Source organism: Ambystoma mexicanum, chromosome 12 (assembly GCF_040938575.1).
Source record: "Ambystoma mexicanum isolate Mex_15411 chromosome 12, UKY_AmexF1_1, whole genome shotgun sequence".
NCBI classification, from domain to species: domain Eukaryota; kingdom Metazoa; phylum Chordata; class Amphibia; order Caudata; family Ambystomatidae; genus Ambystoma; species Ambystoma mexicanum.
In genome coordinates this window covers 932,056,749-932,076,741 of record NC_090936.1, presented here as the reverse complement: position 1 = coordinate 932,076,741, position 19,993 = coordinate 932,056,749, and the positions used below count along the sequence as shown (strand labels likewise).

General features: G+C 47.5%; 1 protein-coding gene across 4 annotated transcripts in view; it reads right to left on the bottom strand.

Annotated features, from left to right (window-relative positions):
• Window positions 1-19,993, bottom strand: part of LOC138514122 (protein NEDD1-like) — a 1,166,279-nt gene that overhangs the window by 967,221 nt on the left and 179,065 nt on the right. For all 4 annotated transcript variants that reach the window (XM_069629417.1, XM_069629420.1, XM_069629418.1 and 1 more), the window contains exon 6: window positions 15,604-15,833. In XM_069629417.1, coding sequence (XP_069485518.1) covers window positions 15,604-15,833 — 230 coding nt within the window. The remainder of the gene's footprint in view (window positions 1-15,603; window positions 15,834-19,993) is intronic.

The following is a 19,993-nucleotide window of genomic DNA, read 5'->3' as shown; positions in this document are numbered from 1 at the left end:
ATCATCTATTCGCAAAGGCGGAAAAATGCTGCTTTCATCAGCCTAGTATCGAGTTTTTAGGATTTGTGGATGGGATAGAGATGGGATAGAGGTGGATCCTAAGAAGGTGCAAGCAATACAAGAGTGGAAACCACCCCACGACGTGAAATATCTTCAACGCTTTCTGGGATTTGCCAATTCCTATAGGCGCTTTTTTCCACAGTTTTCTCAGATCTCAGCGCCCCTTACCAGGCTGACCAGTAGTAAAGTGGTTTTCAAGTGGGATTCCTCTGCTTCTCAGGCTTTTGACACCTTGAAGTCAGCTTTTATGGCAGCACCGATTCTGCACCATCCACAGGATGATCTACCCTACATTGTGGAGGCCGACGCTTCCAACTTTGCTGTCGGAGCTGTTCTCCTACAGAAAGATCCAGCAACGTCAGTAGAACATCCAGTAGCCTATTTCTCTCGCAAATTGAATCCCAGCGAGAGAGAAACTACGCGGTTATTGAAAAGGAACTGTTGGCTATTAAGACCGCTTTTGAGGAATGGAGACATCATCTACTCGGAGCTCGTTTTTCAGTGGAAGTTCGGACTGATCATCGCAATTTGCAGTACCTACGCTCCTTGCAATGTCGAACGCCTCGTCAAGCCAGGTGGGCCTTCTTTTTCTCTCTGTTTGTGTTTCATGTCACTTACGTTCCGGGAACCTCCAACCTGAAAGCAGATGCTCTCTCCCGGTCCCTGGAGAAAGAGGTAGAGACGGCCTGTCCGAATCAGCCACTGATTTACCCTCAGCATTTTTTACTGACTTTGTCACCTTACCTTGAGTCAATCGCTGACGCCACCTGGACGGATCCTGAAAGGTCGGCCCTTCTTAGACGTCGGTCAGTGTACGAACATGATGGGCTCTTGTTTTTCCGGAAACGGCTGTACATTCCTAAGGGAACAATCCGAGAAAGCATATTGCATGGATTTCACGATTCACCTATCGGAGGACATCGAGGAATGAGAGCTACTCGAGAATTGATATCCCGACAGTTTTGGTGGCCTGGATGGGCTACCGAAGTTCAGAAATACGTCGAAAGCTGTCCTGTTTGTGCCCAGTGCAAGATTCCGAGAAGACGGCCGTTGGGATTGCTGGTACCTACTGAAGTGGCACCCTACCCGTGGCATACCATCGCCACGGACTTCATTGTGGATCTGCCCCCTTCCGAAGGATTTACCTGCATACTGGTTGTTGTGGATGGTTTCACCAAATTAGCTCATTTCATTCCATTTAACAAGATTCCTACGGCGACCCAAATGGCTTCTGCGTTTCTGCATGACATTTATCGATTACATGGCCTTCCGGAAAAGATCATTTCAGACCGTGGCTCCCAGTTCATCTCTTCTTTTTGGAGTAAGGTGTGTGGCCATCTAGGAATTCATAGAGCTCTAAGCTCGGGTTATCACCCACAGACCAATGGGCTCACCGAAAGGACTGATCAGACGTTGGAGGAGTACCTCTGCTGTTTTGCTAACGCTACTCAGTCCAACTGGAAGGCTGGGTTAGACCTTGCTGAAGTATCCTATAACAATACTGTTCATGCCTCCATTGGGGTCAGTCCATTCTTCTGCTCAACTGGCCAACATCCCAAAGTGCTGCCCTTCCATCCCGTACCCACCAGTACTGTTCCATCTGCTGATGCCCTGGTCTCAAGCATCCAACAGCAACAGGAGTTGGCACGCAAGATCCTGAGAGAAACCAAGGATCGGATGAAGGCTCAGGCGGACAGGAAGAGGAGTGTGGAACCAGATTTTCAAGTCGGGGACAAGGTTTGGTTATCCTCTAGGAACCTTCCGCTTCGCAATTTGCCTACCAAACTGGCTCCCCGTTATTTTGGTCCATTCACTATTACCAAGCGGCTGTCCTCAGTAGCATTCCATCTCCAGTTACCCCCCTCTTGGCATGTACACCCAGTTTTTCATGTCTCCTTGTTGAAACCTTATGTTGTCGATACCTACGGCCGCTCCTGTCCTCGCCCAACCTCAGTCATTGTGTCCCGGAATTTGAGGTTCAGGAGATCTGCGATGCTCGTTATCGCAGGGGGGTGCTCCACTATTTGGTGGATTGGAAATGGTACCCACCTTGTGATCGTACTTGGGAACCACATCGACATGTTCACGCTCCCCGCTTGGTGCGTAAGTTCTATGGACAGTTTCCTTGGAAACCCAGGGCCCCGGGCCTTCCTGGGAGGGGGCATAGTGTCACGCCACATTGGAGACCGGGGTCCGCCGTGCCCGCTCGTCCCTTCACCTCCTGGCAAGTCTACCCGTGCTTCCGCGCTTGGGGGCTCGCCAGAGGGAGAGCGTTGGGTGTCGGGGCCGGAGGGCTACGGCGCATGCGCGAAAGACCTCTGTCTCGGTTCCGCGCATGCGCCGTGGACTGGGCTCGAGCCTTAGGAAGGGCTTGCCTTCCAGGACTCGCTTTGGATACGCCGGCGCCCGGAGGTGAAGCGGCTTGCGTTCCAAGCCTCACAGGCGCCGGCGACCCATAAAAGGAGCCGCAGTTCGAGGCAAGCCGCGTCTCAACGCGGTTTGCTTCGTTCTGCGAGCTTCCTACCTGAGCTGCCTGCCACTCACCTGAGCCCACTCTGGGCTGCCTGCTACCTTACCTGAATTCCTCCCTGGGCCTGCAGTCTACCTTACCTGAGTTCTTCCCTGGGGCTGCCTGCTCTGGGCTGCCTGCTACTTTTACCTGAATTCCTCCCTTCGCCTGCAGACTACCTTACCTGAGTTCCTCCCTGGGGCTGCCTGCTTACCTTACCTGAATTTCTCCCTGGGCCTGCCAGCTTACCTTACCTGGGATCTCCCTGGGCCTGCCAGCATACCTTACCTGGGTTCTCCCTGGGCTGCCAGCTTATCTTACCTGGGATCTCCCTGGGCCTGCCAGCTTACCTTACCTGGGTTCTCCCTGGGCCTGCCAGCTTACCATACTTGGGTTCCCCTGGCTCTGCCAGCAACTTACCAGAATAAACTCAGGATTTGCCAGCATACTTTTACCTGGACCTCCCTGGGTCTGCCAGCATACACTGACCAAGGTCCCCAGCAATTGCTGCCCTAGAGTAACCGTTCGGGCTCCTTCAGTTAGATCTCCTGCTCAGCCTTGGTTCCTTCCTTTCCTGTCCGGCCTTACCCTCTTCATCCGTTCCTGTGGACCAAGAATATACCTGCCACGCCGGAATCTTAGACCTCCACTTCAGTTCACGTACTTTGGACCTTATTCCAACGGACTCCATCCCAGCCTGTGATCTGCAACAAGACCGTAGCCTCTCCTGCCTGTGCTGGCACAGTCCCTTCGTCATGTTAATCAGGAGAGTGCTTTCCGTGACATTGGGAATCGGCCCATCCTCCACCCAGTATCAGTTTTTGGGTGGCGGAGAGGCTGGTCTCTCGTGCCACAAGCTCATCTTTCCACTGGATACAGACTGGCGACCTCGGCAAGATCAAAGACCAAGAAACCAGGTACGCAGCCCTCTCGTGCTTCCCAACTTGACAAAGACATGTTAAAGGCTGAATAATTCCACAAGAACCTCCTTGTAAAGCTCCAACTCATGAGAGACCGGGCCCCGTCTACTCAGAGCATCCACCACAAAATTTGCCATCCCAGAAAAATGGGCCTACAACAGGACAATGTTGTTCTCCAAGGCCCAGAACCAGAGCTGCATTCCTTCCCTGCAAAGGGGCAGTGACCACTACATCCCTTCGCTTGTTGAGGTAACGCATGGCCACTGTGCCGTCTGTTAAGATCAGGATACTCTTCACCATAATGAAAGGGAAAAGGACCTTTAGAGCCAGTCAGATCAGCCACACGTGCAACCGTGATTGAACCAAGGACCAAATCCTGCTCAGCTTGACCTCTTCCCCATTTCCCGCTACACCAGCCCGCCCGGAAAGGCTACTGCTTGAATGATCTGAGAAGGGGTGAGCATCTTGAACTTTTCAATCCCGATAAATGTTTCCAGATTAGCAAATCCAAATTGGATGCAATCCCGATCCTTTTTGGGGACTGGCAAAATAAGGGAGTAGCATAACTTTCCGCTTTCCATCACTGGGTTGTTAGGCAGACTCATATGCAGTACAATTTGGGGACACCATACGCAATTAAGACTACAAGAGCAAGTGCAAATTCACCTTTGATACAAGCCTGTACTACACAGTAAAGTGGTAGCGATGGCTGAGCAGCCAGACTTATCGCAAGAGTAAAGTGAGCAGTATCAACAGTTACACAAAGGACAGCAATTACTATGGTTCAAACAAACACTGATTCAAGGTTTCTGAGTAAAAGAATATACATTTATTTACACATCAGTTGTAAAACGATTCACTAAATAAAGCAGCAGCAGAAAAATCACTCTTAATACACTACACAACACCCAATGAATTCTGGAAAAGTTAAGCTCAAAATGAAGTGTGAGCAAAATGGCACTCAAGCAATTTAAAAAGGCAGGGAAAGACAAGGTTATACAGAATTAAGCAGCACCAACAATTAAGTAGGCAGGTCAATCTAGAGAAGGCTTACTACAACTAGGATTCAAATGAATAGGCCTGGGCCAATGTTAATGGTTCAGAGTCTTTGCAGAGGATCACACAGTTCAGAGCAGTTCGCGGTTAAGTCTTTGCCAAGAGTTCGAAACGAAGTTGGTCGAAGGAAAAATTATTAAGAAGAGTAGAGAAGGACAAGCCCTCGGATTGGCGAAAGATTTCAAACACTTTCACTGCGGTCGGACGGAACGAACAACCGGGTTAGAACAGTACCGTAAATGAAGAAGGCGGCTGTAGCTGAGGCAGAAGTTCCTGGTAGGTCCTGCAGGCTCACGGTTCCTGAAACGACTGCCAGACTGACACGACGTAGGAAAACTGGATGGAGGGTCCTGCACTGCCCAGGGAAGAAACCAGCAGTAGAGCAAAGAAACAAATAAAAGGTGCGCTCCTTAAAACCCGAACTAGGTCCGGTCCTCCTGGCTATCCGGTTCACTGCAGCTGTGCACAGCAAATTCAACCAGTGGAGGGAGGCCTTGCTTGGTGTTTGGCAAACTGGTTGGTCCCACCAGCTCAAGGGAAGATTCCTTGCATATCTTCTCTGTCGTCGAAGTTTGGAGATTCGGACCCGCAGCAGGGCTTCACCGGGAGGTTCAGTCGTGGTAGTGGTGCTCTTCTTTCAGCTTCTCTTCAGTTCTCTCGATCCAGTGGCAACTCTGCCTTCCTAGTCCCAGAGACCTGCTTTTCATGCAGTTTTCCCCCCATTCACACAGCCTGGCTGTCAATCACACAGCAGGGTGGCTGTCCTGGAAGGACTGTCACCTAGCCAATCAAGCCAGAGTGTGACATGGGTTTCCAAGGGAACCCTGTGCAGGGGGCCTAAAACCCCTCCCTCACATCCTGTCCCCCCCCAGACTTTCAGGCACCTAAGGAGGGCTTCTGAAGGAACCAAACCTGGTTTGGCGCGCAGAGTAAAACACGAGACAGACCTTTACAAAAAGAAATGGTGAATAAACCCAACCGGAACCAAATAAAAGTAAATGGGGTCCATCGGATTTAAGTTGGAGGCTACCAAGATGCCCTAAAACAGTACCAAGGCTATTTACATAGACCGCGGTAGCAAAAATATGGTAGAAACCACTGCCACCAGCCAAATCTTAAAGAAAGGGGAACGAAATAATGTACCATATGAGAGAGCCAAAAAGGGATAACTATTAACCCTTTCCAGTACTCTATGTAAGATAGTTTGTGCTGGGTCTGTGAATTTAAAAAGACTAATAAAGTCAATGGCAACTTTACATGTTCTGGGAGACAGTAGTCAGTCCCAGAATATGAAGTTTAGAGTAGGAAGTCTGAAAAAGACAAACCTGTGTCACGGCACTAAAGGTGCTGTGTGACACACAGTAAAAAAGATGCCTATGGAGTAGGTGAGGCTCCACAGTCTATGAACACAAAAATGTAAAACACGCAGCAAAACACATGTAAGAGTGGGAAAAAAAGGTTCACTCTTTTACCAGGTGAAAAAAATAAATCCTAGAAATCCAGCAAAGCTGCTCAGGGACTCAGTAGGTAAGGGAAATTAGCCTTTCTGGAGAATTCTCCCTAACATGAGTGCAACTATATAGTCAACCAAAAGGGAACAGAATTTGCCCAACATTAATGGGTCCAGCAAAGGTAACTGCTGGGACTTTGGATTGTTTCCAGATTGAAGGGAGACAATACCTTGGACAACTGTTTGCAACGTCCAAGCGCTGGAAGAAGTAAAATGCGATTCTTATATAAACCTTCGAGATTCTTGCCCCACCCGCTTCAAGTGCTCCAAGGGTATAGGAAAGCGGTTTTGGGATGGCAGATGAAGAGGGAGCAGTGGTACTCAGTGTAGTTTTCCAGGGCACCCTGAGCTCTGGATTGGCAGGTGCAATGCCTTAGAGTTCCCTTCAGATCTGCAAAATGGGTCTTGCTCCTATGCACGAAGAGGTATAGTGTATGAAGGCAAGGCCTCTGGAAAAAGTGGGTTATCAGGATGGAGAAGATTTTGGTGGCCGTTACACATCCAATGCTACCAATTTCAAGGTAAAAGCTTTACATATTTCCAAGGAATTTTAGGTCTCTGTGAAAGCGTATGTGCTCATCCATGAATGTCATCTAATAACAGATGCACTGGCAACTGCTGGGTTCATACAATCTGCTATTTCACAACCTGCTTGTAAGGCCGGGGTACAACGTTGTTACTTTCCCAGTTTTTTTTTTCCGCTGAGTTTTTTGCTGTACATTTTTAGCCGAAAAAACGAATTGAAAAATATAGGGGAGGGAGTTTCAGTAAGGGGATACAAGGGGCAGTGTTGTCAGGTTGTTACTGAGGGCTCTGCAGCCCCCCGCATCGTTGTGTGGGCAGACCGCCGTTGCGGTCTTAGTTCCCCGGACAAGGGGAAGTGACGTTGGGCTAGGGAGGGGGCAGGGAAATGTTGGGGCAGTTCCTGTGTGACCGACGAATAAAGAGGTTGCATGTATCCCGGCTCCCGTGTGACCTTTGTGCCAAGCGGTTTACGGGGCCCGCGCAAAACCCAACATTTGGAGACGAGGGGTCCACAGGAGGCCCGCAGGTGAGCGGGTGCAGCGTGTCGGCGCACCTCCGCTCCGAAGGCCTGGGGGTGCCAAGGAGGTCCGCAGTCGAGCGGCGTGGCGCATCGGCGCACCTCACGGGAACAGGGACCCGCCGGATCTGCCGCAGGCACGGAGTGCCAAGGAGGGAAGCGGCCCCTCGCAAACACCACGTGGGCGCGGGCGCGTTCGTGCTCTGTGAGGCGAACGCGGACCCGCTGGCAGGTGCGGGGGCTGGTCCCGCCCCCCCCTCACATCAACCCGCAGTCGGCAGGAGGCCCCAAGAAGTGCCAGGGACCCGGGGGACAGCACAAAAGGACACGCAACAGCCCGCGAAGAGGCTGCACACCACCAACACATGCTGAGGGCGACAGCACAGCACGGCAGAAGTCTGCATAGGCATGCCTGGTGTCCACTACAGCGGACATGTCGGCCCCAGCGAGCCCCGTTGCCTCCTCATCGGACGGATCTGGAGCCGTGGCTGATGGCCCCCAACAGGCACCAACATCAGGTACCGCCGCACAAAACTTACCCTTACCGGGCCCTTTTGATGTTAGAGACACTTCCAACCTAGGACCCAGATGGGTCATATGGCTCAGGGATTTTAAATTTTACACGGGGGCAATCGGCTTGACCGATGACGCGATGCTGAAAAACACCCTATTCATGACAGTAGGCCCCGCTGTCAGGGACATCGCAGGTGAACTGATGAACGCAGACACGGTCACCTATGGAGAACTACATGGGAAGCTATCAGAATACTTCACGCCCCATACAAACATTGACTACGAGCGCCATGTCTTTCACACTACTAGACAGGAAAAAGGAGAGTCCCTTGATAACTTTGTGATGCGCCTACGCATCAAGTTAAAGTACTGTGAATTCCATAGGTACTCAAATGACGAGGCGCTAAGATCCCAAGTCATAGCCGGCTGCATCTTGCAGCCTTTCAGGAAGCAGCTACTCCAAAAACAAAGGTCCCTCGAGGAAATCCTCGCACTTGCCAGGATGGAAGCCGCAGTTGAGTCGCAGCTCGACAGCCTAGGCAAGGTCACCATTCAACACCCGACACCGAATGCAGATGACATTAACAGACTGCATACTGCGCCCTCACCGGGAGGGAAAGGAACAGACGCCACGTGCTACAGATGCGGGTTCGAGTATCCACACGTGGGTGACTGCCCAGCAGTAGGACAAAAGTGCACCGCCTGTGGCGGAATGGACCACTACAGAGCCGTCTGCAAGAATCCGCCGGGACAGGGACCCAGCAGACCGAGACAACAGGAGAGCAGGAGAAGCTTGCGACACAGCCCACCAGCAGGCAGAGGAGAAGACGACCAGACGGGACCCCGGAGAGAAGAAAAACCTCGAAGGAGCTCCTACACCAGAGATGACAGAAGGCCATCTGACGGATCAAGGCGATCACAAAGAAGACGGTTCGTCCGGTACATTGAGATGAGATCCCCATCAGGCAGCGAATCCCAGTCGTCAGAGGACGATCAACGGAAAAAAGGGTACGTGTGGGCACTCAACAACGCCACAGCCACCCAACACAGTCCGACGCTCCTTCTACAAGTCAACAACACACCTCTGGAATTCCTCATAGATACGGGGGCGACAGTTAACATAATAAGTGAACAGGCGTACAACTCACTCACCAACCCCCCAAAGATCCGAAAGGCGTCAGTGGACATATACCCTTATGAAGCTACAACCCCGCTCCCATGCAAAGGAACAATATCAGCATGGTGGCTGCACAAGTCGCACGCGGCAAAGATCACGCTACACATCCTGAAGACGGAAGCCAACAGCGGGTGCATCCTCAGCTTTAAGACAGCCGTCGAGATGGGTCTGGTGCACATACTGTATCAGCCTATGGCCCATAAATACTTCGCCAGACCGGACGCCATTGAACAGACATTCCCCAATCTGTTCAAAGGCCTAGGAAAACTAAAACATCGAAAGGTACAGCTGCACTAAAATCCGAGGATACCGCCCGTCGCCCAGCACTACAGGGGCACCCCGATAAACATACAACACCAGGTCGAAGAGGAGCTAGACAAGCTAATCAAGCTCAACGTCATTGAACCAGTCTCAGGGCCCATCCCATGGGTGTCCCCCATCGTTCCCGTCCCCAAGAAGTCACCACACGGATCGATACGCCTGTGTGTCGACATGAGGAGAGCCAATGTGGCCATTGAGAGGGAAAGGCACCAGGCGCCCAGGATCATTGACATGATACACCTCCTCCACGGGGCACAGGTTTTCTCGAAATTGGACCTCACGAAAGGCTATCATCAAATTGAGATTGCTCCCGAATCCAGGTACATCACGACATTCGTAACACACCTGGGTCTATTCCAGTATAAAAGGCTTAGCTTCGGGATATCCTCCGCAGCCGAAATCTTCCAAACAAACCCAACAAGTGTGTGTGGGAAATAGGGACTAGATAATAGGGAAGGGAGTTTTGGGGGAAACCCCCTGAACATTTTCCAGCTGAAAATATGCGGCAAAATACTCAGCAAATAAAACCCTGGTGATCTAAGAACATAAAACTAATGCCTGACACGCAAGCTGTATATCATTTATGACTAATACATTAAACCTCACCCTAAATGTTTCCCTCGAACGGTCACGCTTTGCCGTGCCCTGCGTTGGTCCTTGTGGCATAGGTGGAAGAACCTATATCGTTTAATTCTTCGCACGGCTTACAAAGCACCTTCTGCCTCATCCAACATGGCACCGGATGTGAGATGTACGATATCATACGTGCCTCACCAGCTGTGGCGCAACGTTCTAGCAGCTCAGCCCAGAGTTCACGGAATCCTGTGTATTTCAATCACCGGAAAACACCAAGCTGTGTGCCTCAGTGCTAGGTACAGACACCTTAACTCGGCGCTCTCCTTACTTTGTTCTTCCGTTGTCTGTTGGTTGCGGCCTTCCTGACTTCTCCTTGTTTACGTTTCCAGTTCTCTGGCAGCTTCTCCCGATTTGGTCCCAGCCTTCCTGCACTCCTGTGCATCTTGCGTTGCACCTTTCTATACCAATTGCTGGACCCTGTATACATCCTTGGGATACTGCTCTACCAGTGCCACCTTCAAACACCATTCAAGGTTTTTTCACCTGACGTTACTTGGTGTGTTGCAGTCTTGCCAGACAGAGTGCCACCCAGAGAGGATTGTCCCCCTCTGATGGAGTCCCAGTTGTGGCACAAGCACGCAACCAGCACTCGCACTACATCTGCAACCAAACCTCAGGCAAGTCTTAAACCTGACACCAAGAGCTTCTCCATCGCTTCTGCAACAGACTTTCATAGAATGTGTACATACGTGGGCTGTGCACAGGATGGGTTTATGGCCTTAAAGACCACACTTCAAGCCACAAAAGTGAACATGGAAAGTTGTTTACTCTCCCTATGTGGATGCCCACCTGGACGTCAAGGCTCTTTGGCGTGGCATGTAAGTGCATAGATTCAGAAGAGCCTGCTTATATTTTTTGCCATTTCTATTGTTACAGTAGAGGCGGAGAAAAAACGTTGTTAGAACTCCAAAACCGTCAACCACACTTTACTTTTACTTTATTTTTTTGTAATGCGCACAATGGACCCAGAGGCATTAGGGCGCGGACAGTGATTCAGACAGACAAAAAACCACAAATAGGCAGAGTTTAAGACCAGATGGCAGTGGCAGGAATGGAGAGGGAGTCGAAAGCCAGATTTTAGAGAATAACAGAGTTTTTAAGTCTTTCTTTGACTAAAAGCAACGTCTCCTTTGGAAGGCCCCTAGTTAGGATATCTATCCGCCAATTGTGTGAAGTCAGGAATGAAACTCCAACACAAGTTGTCCATGATTTTGGTTAAAGAATTTTATTGAAATAAAAAGGGGTTGGGAACATGCCTCTCCGACCATGCTCTAAGAGGAATTTCCCCATCTATAACCAAAACTAAGGATCTGTCAGTGTCAGAATGTCCAAAATATAAACGGTCCTGTGTACTTAGTTCTATTCTGACCCTCGCACCAAAACTAAACTTTAAGGTGAAACAGAAACATGTATTTAATCTGGGGAGGTTTAGAAAAGTGTTCACAAAAGATAAAATGGCTCCAACACAAATGTGCTTCACAGATAAAGGTCCTGGCTCCAGAGGGTGGTTTCTTTCCCCTGGATTCCTCTTTGTTCTCTGAAGTTTCTCATCTAACAGTTCCTTGTGCCTTTCTTGGCTCACAACTGTATTGACCTACAAACTTGTCTGACTTTGCAATTATGTCTCTTAGTTCTTTTCCCAGGCCTGATGTTTCTTCTCAGGAGTTCTTTATTACACACAGGATTAGTTGCCTGGAAAGTTCTTCTACAAGGACTATGGGCTTTCACACACTTGTGATTGCCTAGTATACTCTCCTGCCAGGGTTTCTTGTATTCAACCACTTGTGTTCACACAGGCTCTCTGCCCTTCCCCAAAGGTGCACATATACTTTGTAAATATGTCCTCCGGATATATATCCGGGCCTTGTTTCCCCAATAGCTGCAAAATGTATATTCATCTGCTTGTAAGGGTTGTGTTGGCAACTTAATTCCCCTTTTAATATTAAGTTAATTTGTTCTTACTCTTTTGCTTGTTCGCGGTTCATTTACTTGCATTCGGGGTGGCAGTCGATACGCCCCGGGGTCCTCCACACACTGCCTCTGGGCGGACTCAGTGGCTCTTGCTGTTTCTGGATTCCCTCATGGTCGACCAGAGAAGCGTTTCCATCTGCTTCCTTCAAGCAACTGCTGCCTCTTGGTATATTTGGCTCTGGCGGCTTCCACTTAACAAGTCTGCTTCGTTACGGGCTCCAGTAAGTAAAGCGCTGTTCTCGGTCACCTATGAATGCCCAGGAGTCGTTTGCTGGCTCCTGGCGTTCCTGCAGTGTGTCCTTCTCACACAGCAGCTTATTCCTTCTTTGCTGGTGACCCCCCCTGGCTCCACCATACCGGTAATTGCCTTTTGGTTTGTTCAACCTCACGGAAAGACAGCTCTCTCCCGCCAGCAGCAGACATGGATTCCCTGCTTCACTTGCCTTTTAAACTTACCAGGCACAGTTGTGTACAAGCAACCACTAGAGTACTCACCGGACTTATGGGCTTACTCGCTCTGTATTGCTCGATTGCTATTCCTCGTCCCAGTATTTTGGTTATTCTGGGAAAGGAAGTCCAGTTTTGGGATTTCATTCAGAAAGCTTGAATAAACATTTTCAGTAGACTTATATGGTGAATGAGTCTTGGTTGAATAAGTGGATCTGGAGAGGGTGATCTCCCTATTCTTCGATGGAGAAGTAGTGGGTGTATAACAATAAGCCATGAAGGTATTAGATATGGGAGGATTATTTTCCTGAGAACATGGGGGATACCATGCCTCACCTGATGAAGCTATGACATCTCCCCGAAGGTTGTCTCCCTGACCCATGTGATCCTCCCTCATTTAGCCACCCCCATGGTCAGGATCAGGTAGAGGCTGCTGTCCCCTGGCCACATGGAAGGAGGTCACTACTGAGAAATCAGCGATGACTCCACCCGGTTCATCAAACCCAAGACACGGCTTGAAGCAGCCCACTGCCCTAAATCCACAATGATCTTTTCTTTGGCCTTCTGGAAAGTCACATTAGGTTGCACTTAAGGAGAGATCCTCTTGTCTAGATCCACTGAGATGTTTAAACTGCTAGTAGCCACAAGATTAGTAGCTAGGCCTGTAGGTTGGGCTCATCAGAGAGGAACTCCTCGGGAATGTGTTCTTGGGATGTTTCCATAGGTTTGAGACCAACAGGGCCACAGTCCCCCTCCTCATTGTACACCTCCTGCATCGTTCCAAAACAGCACTCTAGATGCCGGGATGTATAAATCGGCATCCCTAGAGAACCAATGTAAGCCCCTTTTTACTGCATCAATGTAGTCAAATGGGCGGGACCAAGTACCACCATCTGTAACTCTGCCCCAGTATTCAGCTCTGAAGGGGTTTCAGGTTCGAGATGAGACAAGAGCTCTCTGGTGTATGGGTGCCCATCTTTGAGGGACCTATTATGGCCTTAACAAGCACAGTGGGACCTTGCTTCTCCGTCAGCATGAATACGGAAATCATTGATGCTGATGTTTTCAAGAAAAAGTGTAATCACTGCCATCCCTATGAGTTTGCGGGATATTACATTTTATAAGAAGAAAAATATGAAGAATCTCTGAAGAGTCTTCCTCATCCTGATTGCTACGAGAATGTTGCATCTTTCTTATGGGCATAAGGGAATGAGGAATGGCATGAGGCACTCTGTTCTCTTTTGATGTATTTTGGACTTCCCTCTCTTTCCATACGATCCTTTACAGGCGTATGTTGATCAGTCACACTACACTTCTCAGAGGAGAAACTTCTTGGGGTGTTGTGCCTTGGATGGAGGGCAGCCAAGGGCCGCCTTTGCCACACGTTCACATCAAGACCTTTGGGTTAATGAGCTAGTAGGAACCTCTGTAGATAATGTTGCATTCAGCACCACATCTGATATAGATAATTAGGACGGTCAGTGATGGCATTTTGAATGCACTGTCCCAGCAGTGCATGAAATCAAAGGTTTTAGGTGAATCTGAAAAAAAGATGCAGTACATTTTCCTGACGGAAGCAAGAGCTTTCCTTTGCAGCAAGCTGACTGCATAGAAAAAAAAACACCTGCATTCCTAGGGCATGGTGAATCCATCGTGCATGGCATCAATTCCAGAGACAAGGTGCGGACCGTCAAAGAGGGTCAGCGCTTGGGCATTCTCCCTACTCCTTCCCTCCCCTCATCCACCCACCCACCCACATCCCCTCTCACGCTCCTCGCTCCTCCCTCCTCCTCCTCCTGCTTCCCTCCACCCCTCATGAAAGGATGCCAAGGTTGCTGTGGAGCGCTCCTACATGGAATAACAAAAACAGAAGCGGCCACATCATACATTTCAATGCACCTTACGCAATGACATTTCTTTTATTTTTTTGAAACACAGCAAATGGAGAACTTTAAGATATCTTGATATCATTTTTAAATGGCTCATTTAAACGGACGTTGCGCGATGTCCATGTATAGGAGGTACGAAATGCCATTGGATGGCATTACTAAGGCATTTGAGAGAAACACCCAAGCTTCTCATCTTTAAAAGGAAATTGAAGACAAATCTTTTGATGTCTTATTACAATGCTTAGACCCTTCTCTCTCACTCACTGGCCCATTAGTATCACTGGTAGGAGCCCAAACAGGTCACTTGTGGCGATAACACACTTTGTAAAACCCAGATCGTAACATATCAGCTTGCACTCAATATATGATACCAAAAACTGGACATGTGAGGGTTGCACCTTATATATGGTGACTATGCATTGCATACACTGGCGTTACTGGGACATGTAAAGCAGCACTTGGCATCCAATGGCAGCAATAGGACAAATGAGGGTGAACATTTAATTTGATGACATTAACTGACATTGGATGGCGTCACATGGCCATTGAGAGGCTGTGCTTGAATATGATTGCATCACCTGCACATGTAAGGCAACATCTTTTAACTGCTGGACTAGGATGCATTTCTATGCAAATAGGATGAGCATACCCGTCCTCTGCACTTCAGTTAAACCAAAACCTTTAATGTTAACACATGCAAATCATTCAATTCAAAATCCAACCCATATAGATTTATCAATACTTATTTTTCAGTATTTATCTCCCTCTCTCGTGTGCTTTTCTTTAAATCCTTTTAGCTGCTACCATTTATCCCTTGACTGTGGCAGAACAGGTTTTCTTTAATGACCTTTTGCCATGATCCTGAAGTTTGATGGTAAAATAAATACACTTGAAAGGTAGAGCAAGGACTAAACTCTAGAGGCAGCCCCCTGATCAGCTCCATTGCTGCTGTGCTTGGCAGCAGAGCAGAGATAAAGTCATGGGGCCTCGGCAAATGGTCTGAAGGGTGGTAAGTGCCCCGCAGGTCATACAATCAGAATCCCGGCTCCATTTGGTCATGGAACTCCTCAGACTTACAATACCCTCATAACGTAGAATAAAGGGGGATTTCATATAGTATGGGAGAATTGGGACATTGAGCACAATCTGTGGCCCTGCACAAAAGGAATCTAAATTGGTTACCTCGCAGTTTAAGATCTCGTTAATCAAGTGTCCTACTTTTAAATCGGACCAATAAACTAAAATAGGAGCCTGCCCTAGACAAAGTGTTTTCTCTGAAGACTCTTCTAGAAAAGAATTTGCTTTGTCTCGGTGCTCTGCTGCACAGACCACAGTCAGGTTATGCAGATAAACGGAGTATGAAAATAGGTTATTAATAATATTGTCCAACTGTTGCAGTTTCATAGTGCACACTAGAAACTGTATTGGATCATAACAAATATGGTGCTGGTACACAAATCGGCAAAATTCACACTCAAACTCAGAAGCTGAAAAGCAGAGTCTCCTTTAGTCAACGGGCACAAAAGCGTGGCTAAAATTGAAAAATACTTACTGTTTTTTGGAAGTATCATAAAACTGTATCATTTTATCGAGTCCAATGGATACAAGCAATAGATCATTCACTGGAGAAAAGCAAAGGTCTGAGGCTTGAGCTTTGTGCGCGCAGTCGAACGTGTGGTAACAACTCTGACTATTGGCATCCCACAAACTCACAGTCCCACTGCTGGACGCAGTGCCAAACAGACTCGTCTTCAGGAAAGAGTATTTTAAACTTTGAATGGGCTGAAACGAAGAAAAAAAAACCAATAAAACAAGTGCGCTATCAGTACATATCATCTGAACTCTTCAATCCCAAGGACTATTTTCACATAAGAATGAGCAATAGTATTCACTGAATGCGCAGACAGATGCCATCAGCCAAACTCGTTAAACTTCCCCTGCTCTCCCCTGAACTCCTTTATCAGATCTTAGATTCCCTAGATCATCCAATGTTCTTTTGAATTAATCAAACTCCTATTGTGTTGCTTCATTGTCCTCATACACCCCTTCCCCTTCAGGTGTTTCTTTTCCTCTCAGTGAAATTTCTAGGTGTTGACCCTCATCTTCTCCCTTTTGTGAGCTTTTCTAAAATAATCAGGGGCTTTGTTGTCAGTGGAACCTAGGGCATTTCTCATCTACTGTACATTGTGGGTGCATTCTCTCCCCGGTGATGTGAATTTCTGCTTTGAGGCATGGTGCTTCGACCCTGGTGTGATTGTGGAGAATGGGGGTTAAAGCGGGCTTTGTGCTTCAAGTGCAACTGAGGCCACCAGATGCTATGCTGGTATTACTGGTGGATATGGCACCTTGTACTAGCCGTAAATATAGTTGACTGCAACAGTGTAGCAACATGTCCCTAGTCCTTGCTCTATTTGCATGGACTTGATTTACAGAGGGCTCAATGCCAGCCTAGTTCATAAAAGGACTCTGGGAAATCCCACACATACCGCCTGCAGGTGCAACCTCATGCCACTTGTGGACATCTCTAGTCCCTAGAGTTGCCTTAACCTATGCCAGCGGTTCACACTTTTGGACTATTCACTTTTCAATAATAAAAAGTCTTATTTTATACAAAAACCTTTATGACAGAAGGAATGAGGAAATAGGAATATGAAGATAGGGGGAGGAAGTAGAGAAGTGAAAGGGGGTGGGGGTAAAGAGAAGGATATGAAAAGATAGGTGGAATGAATATCAAAATCCAAAGTGTCACTTAAATCAAATCCAGTCACCCATAAAGTTCCTAAAATCTCTTCATAATCTTCAATCGCATCTCGCCTTTGAAATTAATCTTTTTCCCTTGCTGAAAGAATCGCCAGACTGTGTGGCTAGTGTTTCCAGAAGCTTTTAATATTTCTGATATTGTCAAACCTGGGTGTTTGTACCCCTGCTGTTCCGCACACTATTTCCTCTATTTCTTCTCCCACCTCACCCTTGTTTTTGATCACAGAGCTCTGAAGTTATCTTGGTTGGTTGTGGCACAAGACAAAATACCAAATAAATAAAAGGAGTGTGCTGAAGCCCCGCAGGCAAATAGGTTGTTTCAACTAAAAAGGAGGTGAGAGCAAGTGGAAAGTGGACAATGGTGGTCCGTCTAATGGAATAGACTGAAGGATACTTTGCTGCAGTGGGAGCATAGGGTAATAGAGGAGCTCAACAGGAAACAAGGTGAACACAAAAAATAAAATTAGAAAGGATGGCATCTGGGGTGTCCCCCTTGTGGACAGGGATAGCCAAGTGCAACCATTCATAATTTCTGGAGTGGTAGTAAAAAAACTGTGCAATTAGGAGAGTCACCCAAAAGCAATTCAGTATCAAAAATCTTCAGCATTTTTCTTGAATTAAGGTACCTTGCAGAAGAACTAAAGACAAAGGCGTACTTTTTTTTTTTGAGTGGTGTGAGGGGTCACAAATGAGAGGCGGACACAAGGAGGTATAATTCTCCACATTAGCCATTTTATTAACAGAAAGATTTTGGGATAAAGGCCTAACTTTCCCTATGCTAACAAAAGTGTCCATTCATATGAAACTAAAACTCAAGCAGGATTACCTTGTGTCCAAACTCAATCTGACTCTCACACTAATACATACTAACAAAACGTGCAAGGTAAATCTTCTAAAGTTCAACTCAACAAAAAAGTGTAATTACTCAAACATATAACTTCAACAAAACACTCCTTTTATCCCAGGGTTGGCTCACTTCCCCCTGGATTATTTCAAGCAAATTATTTACAATATTCTTTGTCAAGACCAGTCTCTTAAAGGCATTACACAGTTTCTCCCAATACTCTCCTCAATGTGATCAAACAAATGTTCTTTCCACGAGACAGATCTGGAAAAGGGGAAGGCTCGCCTGATCTTTCAGTATAGCAAAACTAAGCATTGTTTCCACAGTGTTGGTTTGATTAAGGTAAAGCAAAGTAATTACTATTTTTCAAGATGGCAAAACAAATGTCTTTTTTCAGAATAAAAGGTTCAAACATGGTGAAAGTCACACCTTTTTAAAGTTTGACAAAATGTTAAAAGGAAACAAGAACAGAAGATGAACACATCTCTTTCAGCAAGGGAAAAAGATTAATTTCAAAGGCGAGATGCGATTGAAGATTATGAAGAGATTTTAGGAACTTTATGGGTGACTGGATTTGATTTAAGTGACACTTTGGATTTTGATATTCATTCCACCTATCTTTTCATATCCTTCTCTTTACCCCCACCCCCTTTCACTTCTCTACTTCCTCCCCCTATCTTCATATTCCTATTTCCTCATTCCTTCTGTCATAAAGGTTTTTGTATAAAATAAGACTTTTTATTATTGAAAAGTGAATAGACCAATTCAAAGAGTACACTCTCCTGCCAGAAAACCAATCAACTGTAAACTCCTGATATCCTAGTTAACTCCCTTGCCAGGAATAGCCCCCTTTTGGCCCCCTAAGATCCCCTGGTGTACTCTCCTGCCAGGTATCCATTTCCAAAAAGGTTTCACTACCCGATATCCTTATCAGGCTTCTCTGCACATTCACTTTTCCCTTAACTGTTACTTGCACCAATTTTCCCCAAACCGTCATCCAATATCTGAGGGTTTGTGCAAGCTTTTCCTTTGAACAATCTCTTGACTCTTGGCAATGCTTGTTCCAAGTATCTCCCAAATGACCTTCCAGTCATGAGAATTACACCATAGTTGCCCCTTGTTAGGGAGAATTCTCTGTTTAGGCTGAATTTCCTAACCTAGTGAGTCCCCCAGCAGCTTTGCTGGATTTTTGGGGTTTATTTTTTTCTCCTGCCAAGAGTGAGACTCTTTTACCTTCACTCTTAGGCATGATTTGAGTGCGTTTCTTTGACTCTAGATGTGTTTAATGGGCTATGGGGTCTTTTACTCCATAGGGCTTCATGTGTTTTTGGGATGTGTGTTACACAGCACCCTCAGTGCAGTAACACAGGGGTGTCATAGTGACCCCCCAATATAGACTCCATACCCTGGGACTGACTACTGTCTCCCAGGGCATGTAAAGTCACCATTGCCTTTACTAGTCTCAAATTCTGAACAGAACCAGTACAAACCATCATATTGTGGACGTACTGGCCGGGGCAATCGAATTGCCCCGGGGTCTGTTAGTTGAGGGGGCACGTCTCCGTCCCCCCTGATCGAGTTTTGGCTAGTGGCAGTGGATACTAATTTTTATATTCAAACGCGAATATATCTCTATGGGATTTCCCAGTGTTCGAGGCTACCAACTTTAATTATTTAATCCCTATAGCCTCCAACATACTGCCGGTTTATTCATTTAATATTAATTCTCCGGTTGGTATTTTTGCTAGAACTCGGTTCTAAAATGGCGTTTGTGTTTGCTTCTGTGACTCCAACCCAAGTTGAGCCCTTTGTTCCACTTTTTGGCGGGCTTCTCCACCGAAGCCCTCCAAAGTGGTGCCACTCTGTCGGGGGTACTTAAGAGGGGTGGAGGGGGATTTAGGCACCCTGGACTGAGTTGCCTAGGCAACTCAAGTCGCACTCCGTCTTGATTGGCCCAAGTGGTGAGCCGGCCGGCTCACCACTTAGCATGTTTGAGTGACAGCTAGGCTGAATGAATGGGGATTTTCTGCATAAAAGCTGGGGTTTGGGGACTGGAACTTTAGAAGTCGCCACAGAGCCTAAGAATCCGACGAGGGAGAAGCTGAGCCGACCTGCTACGACAACACCACCGGTGGATCCCTGCTGAACCGTCTCACCACTTTTCCCAACAACAGAGGAGATCTCCAGCCCGGAGAATCTTCTTCCTTCGACTGGTGGGGATAACCAGTCTGCTTCCTTTTTCGCTTCCTGGAGCATCTTGTGGCCGCCTTTCCTGTGCCAAGCACCACGGCAACCGGGATACCACGTTTCACCCCTACCGCGAATCAAAGGGTAGTAC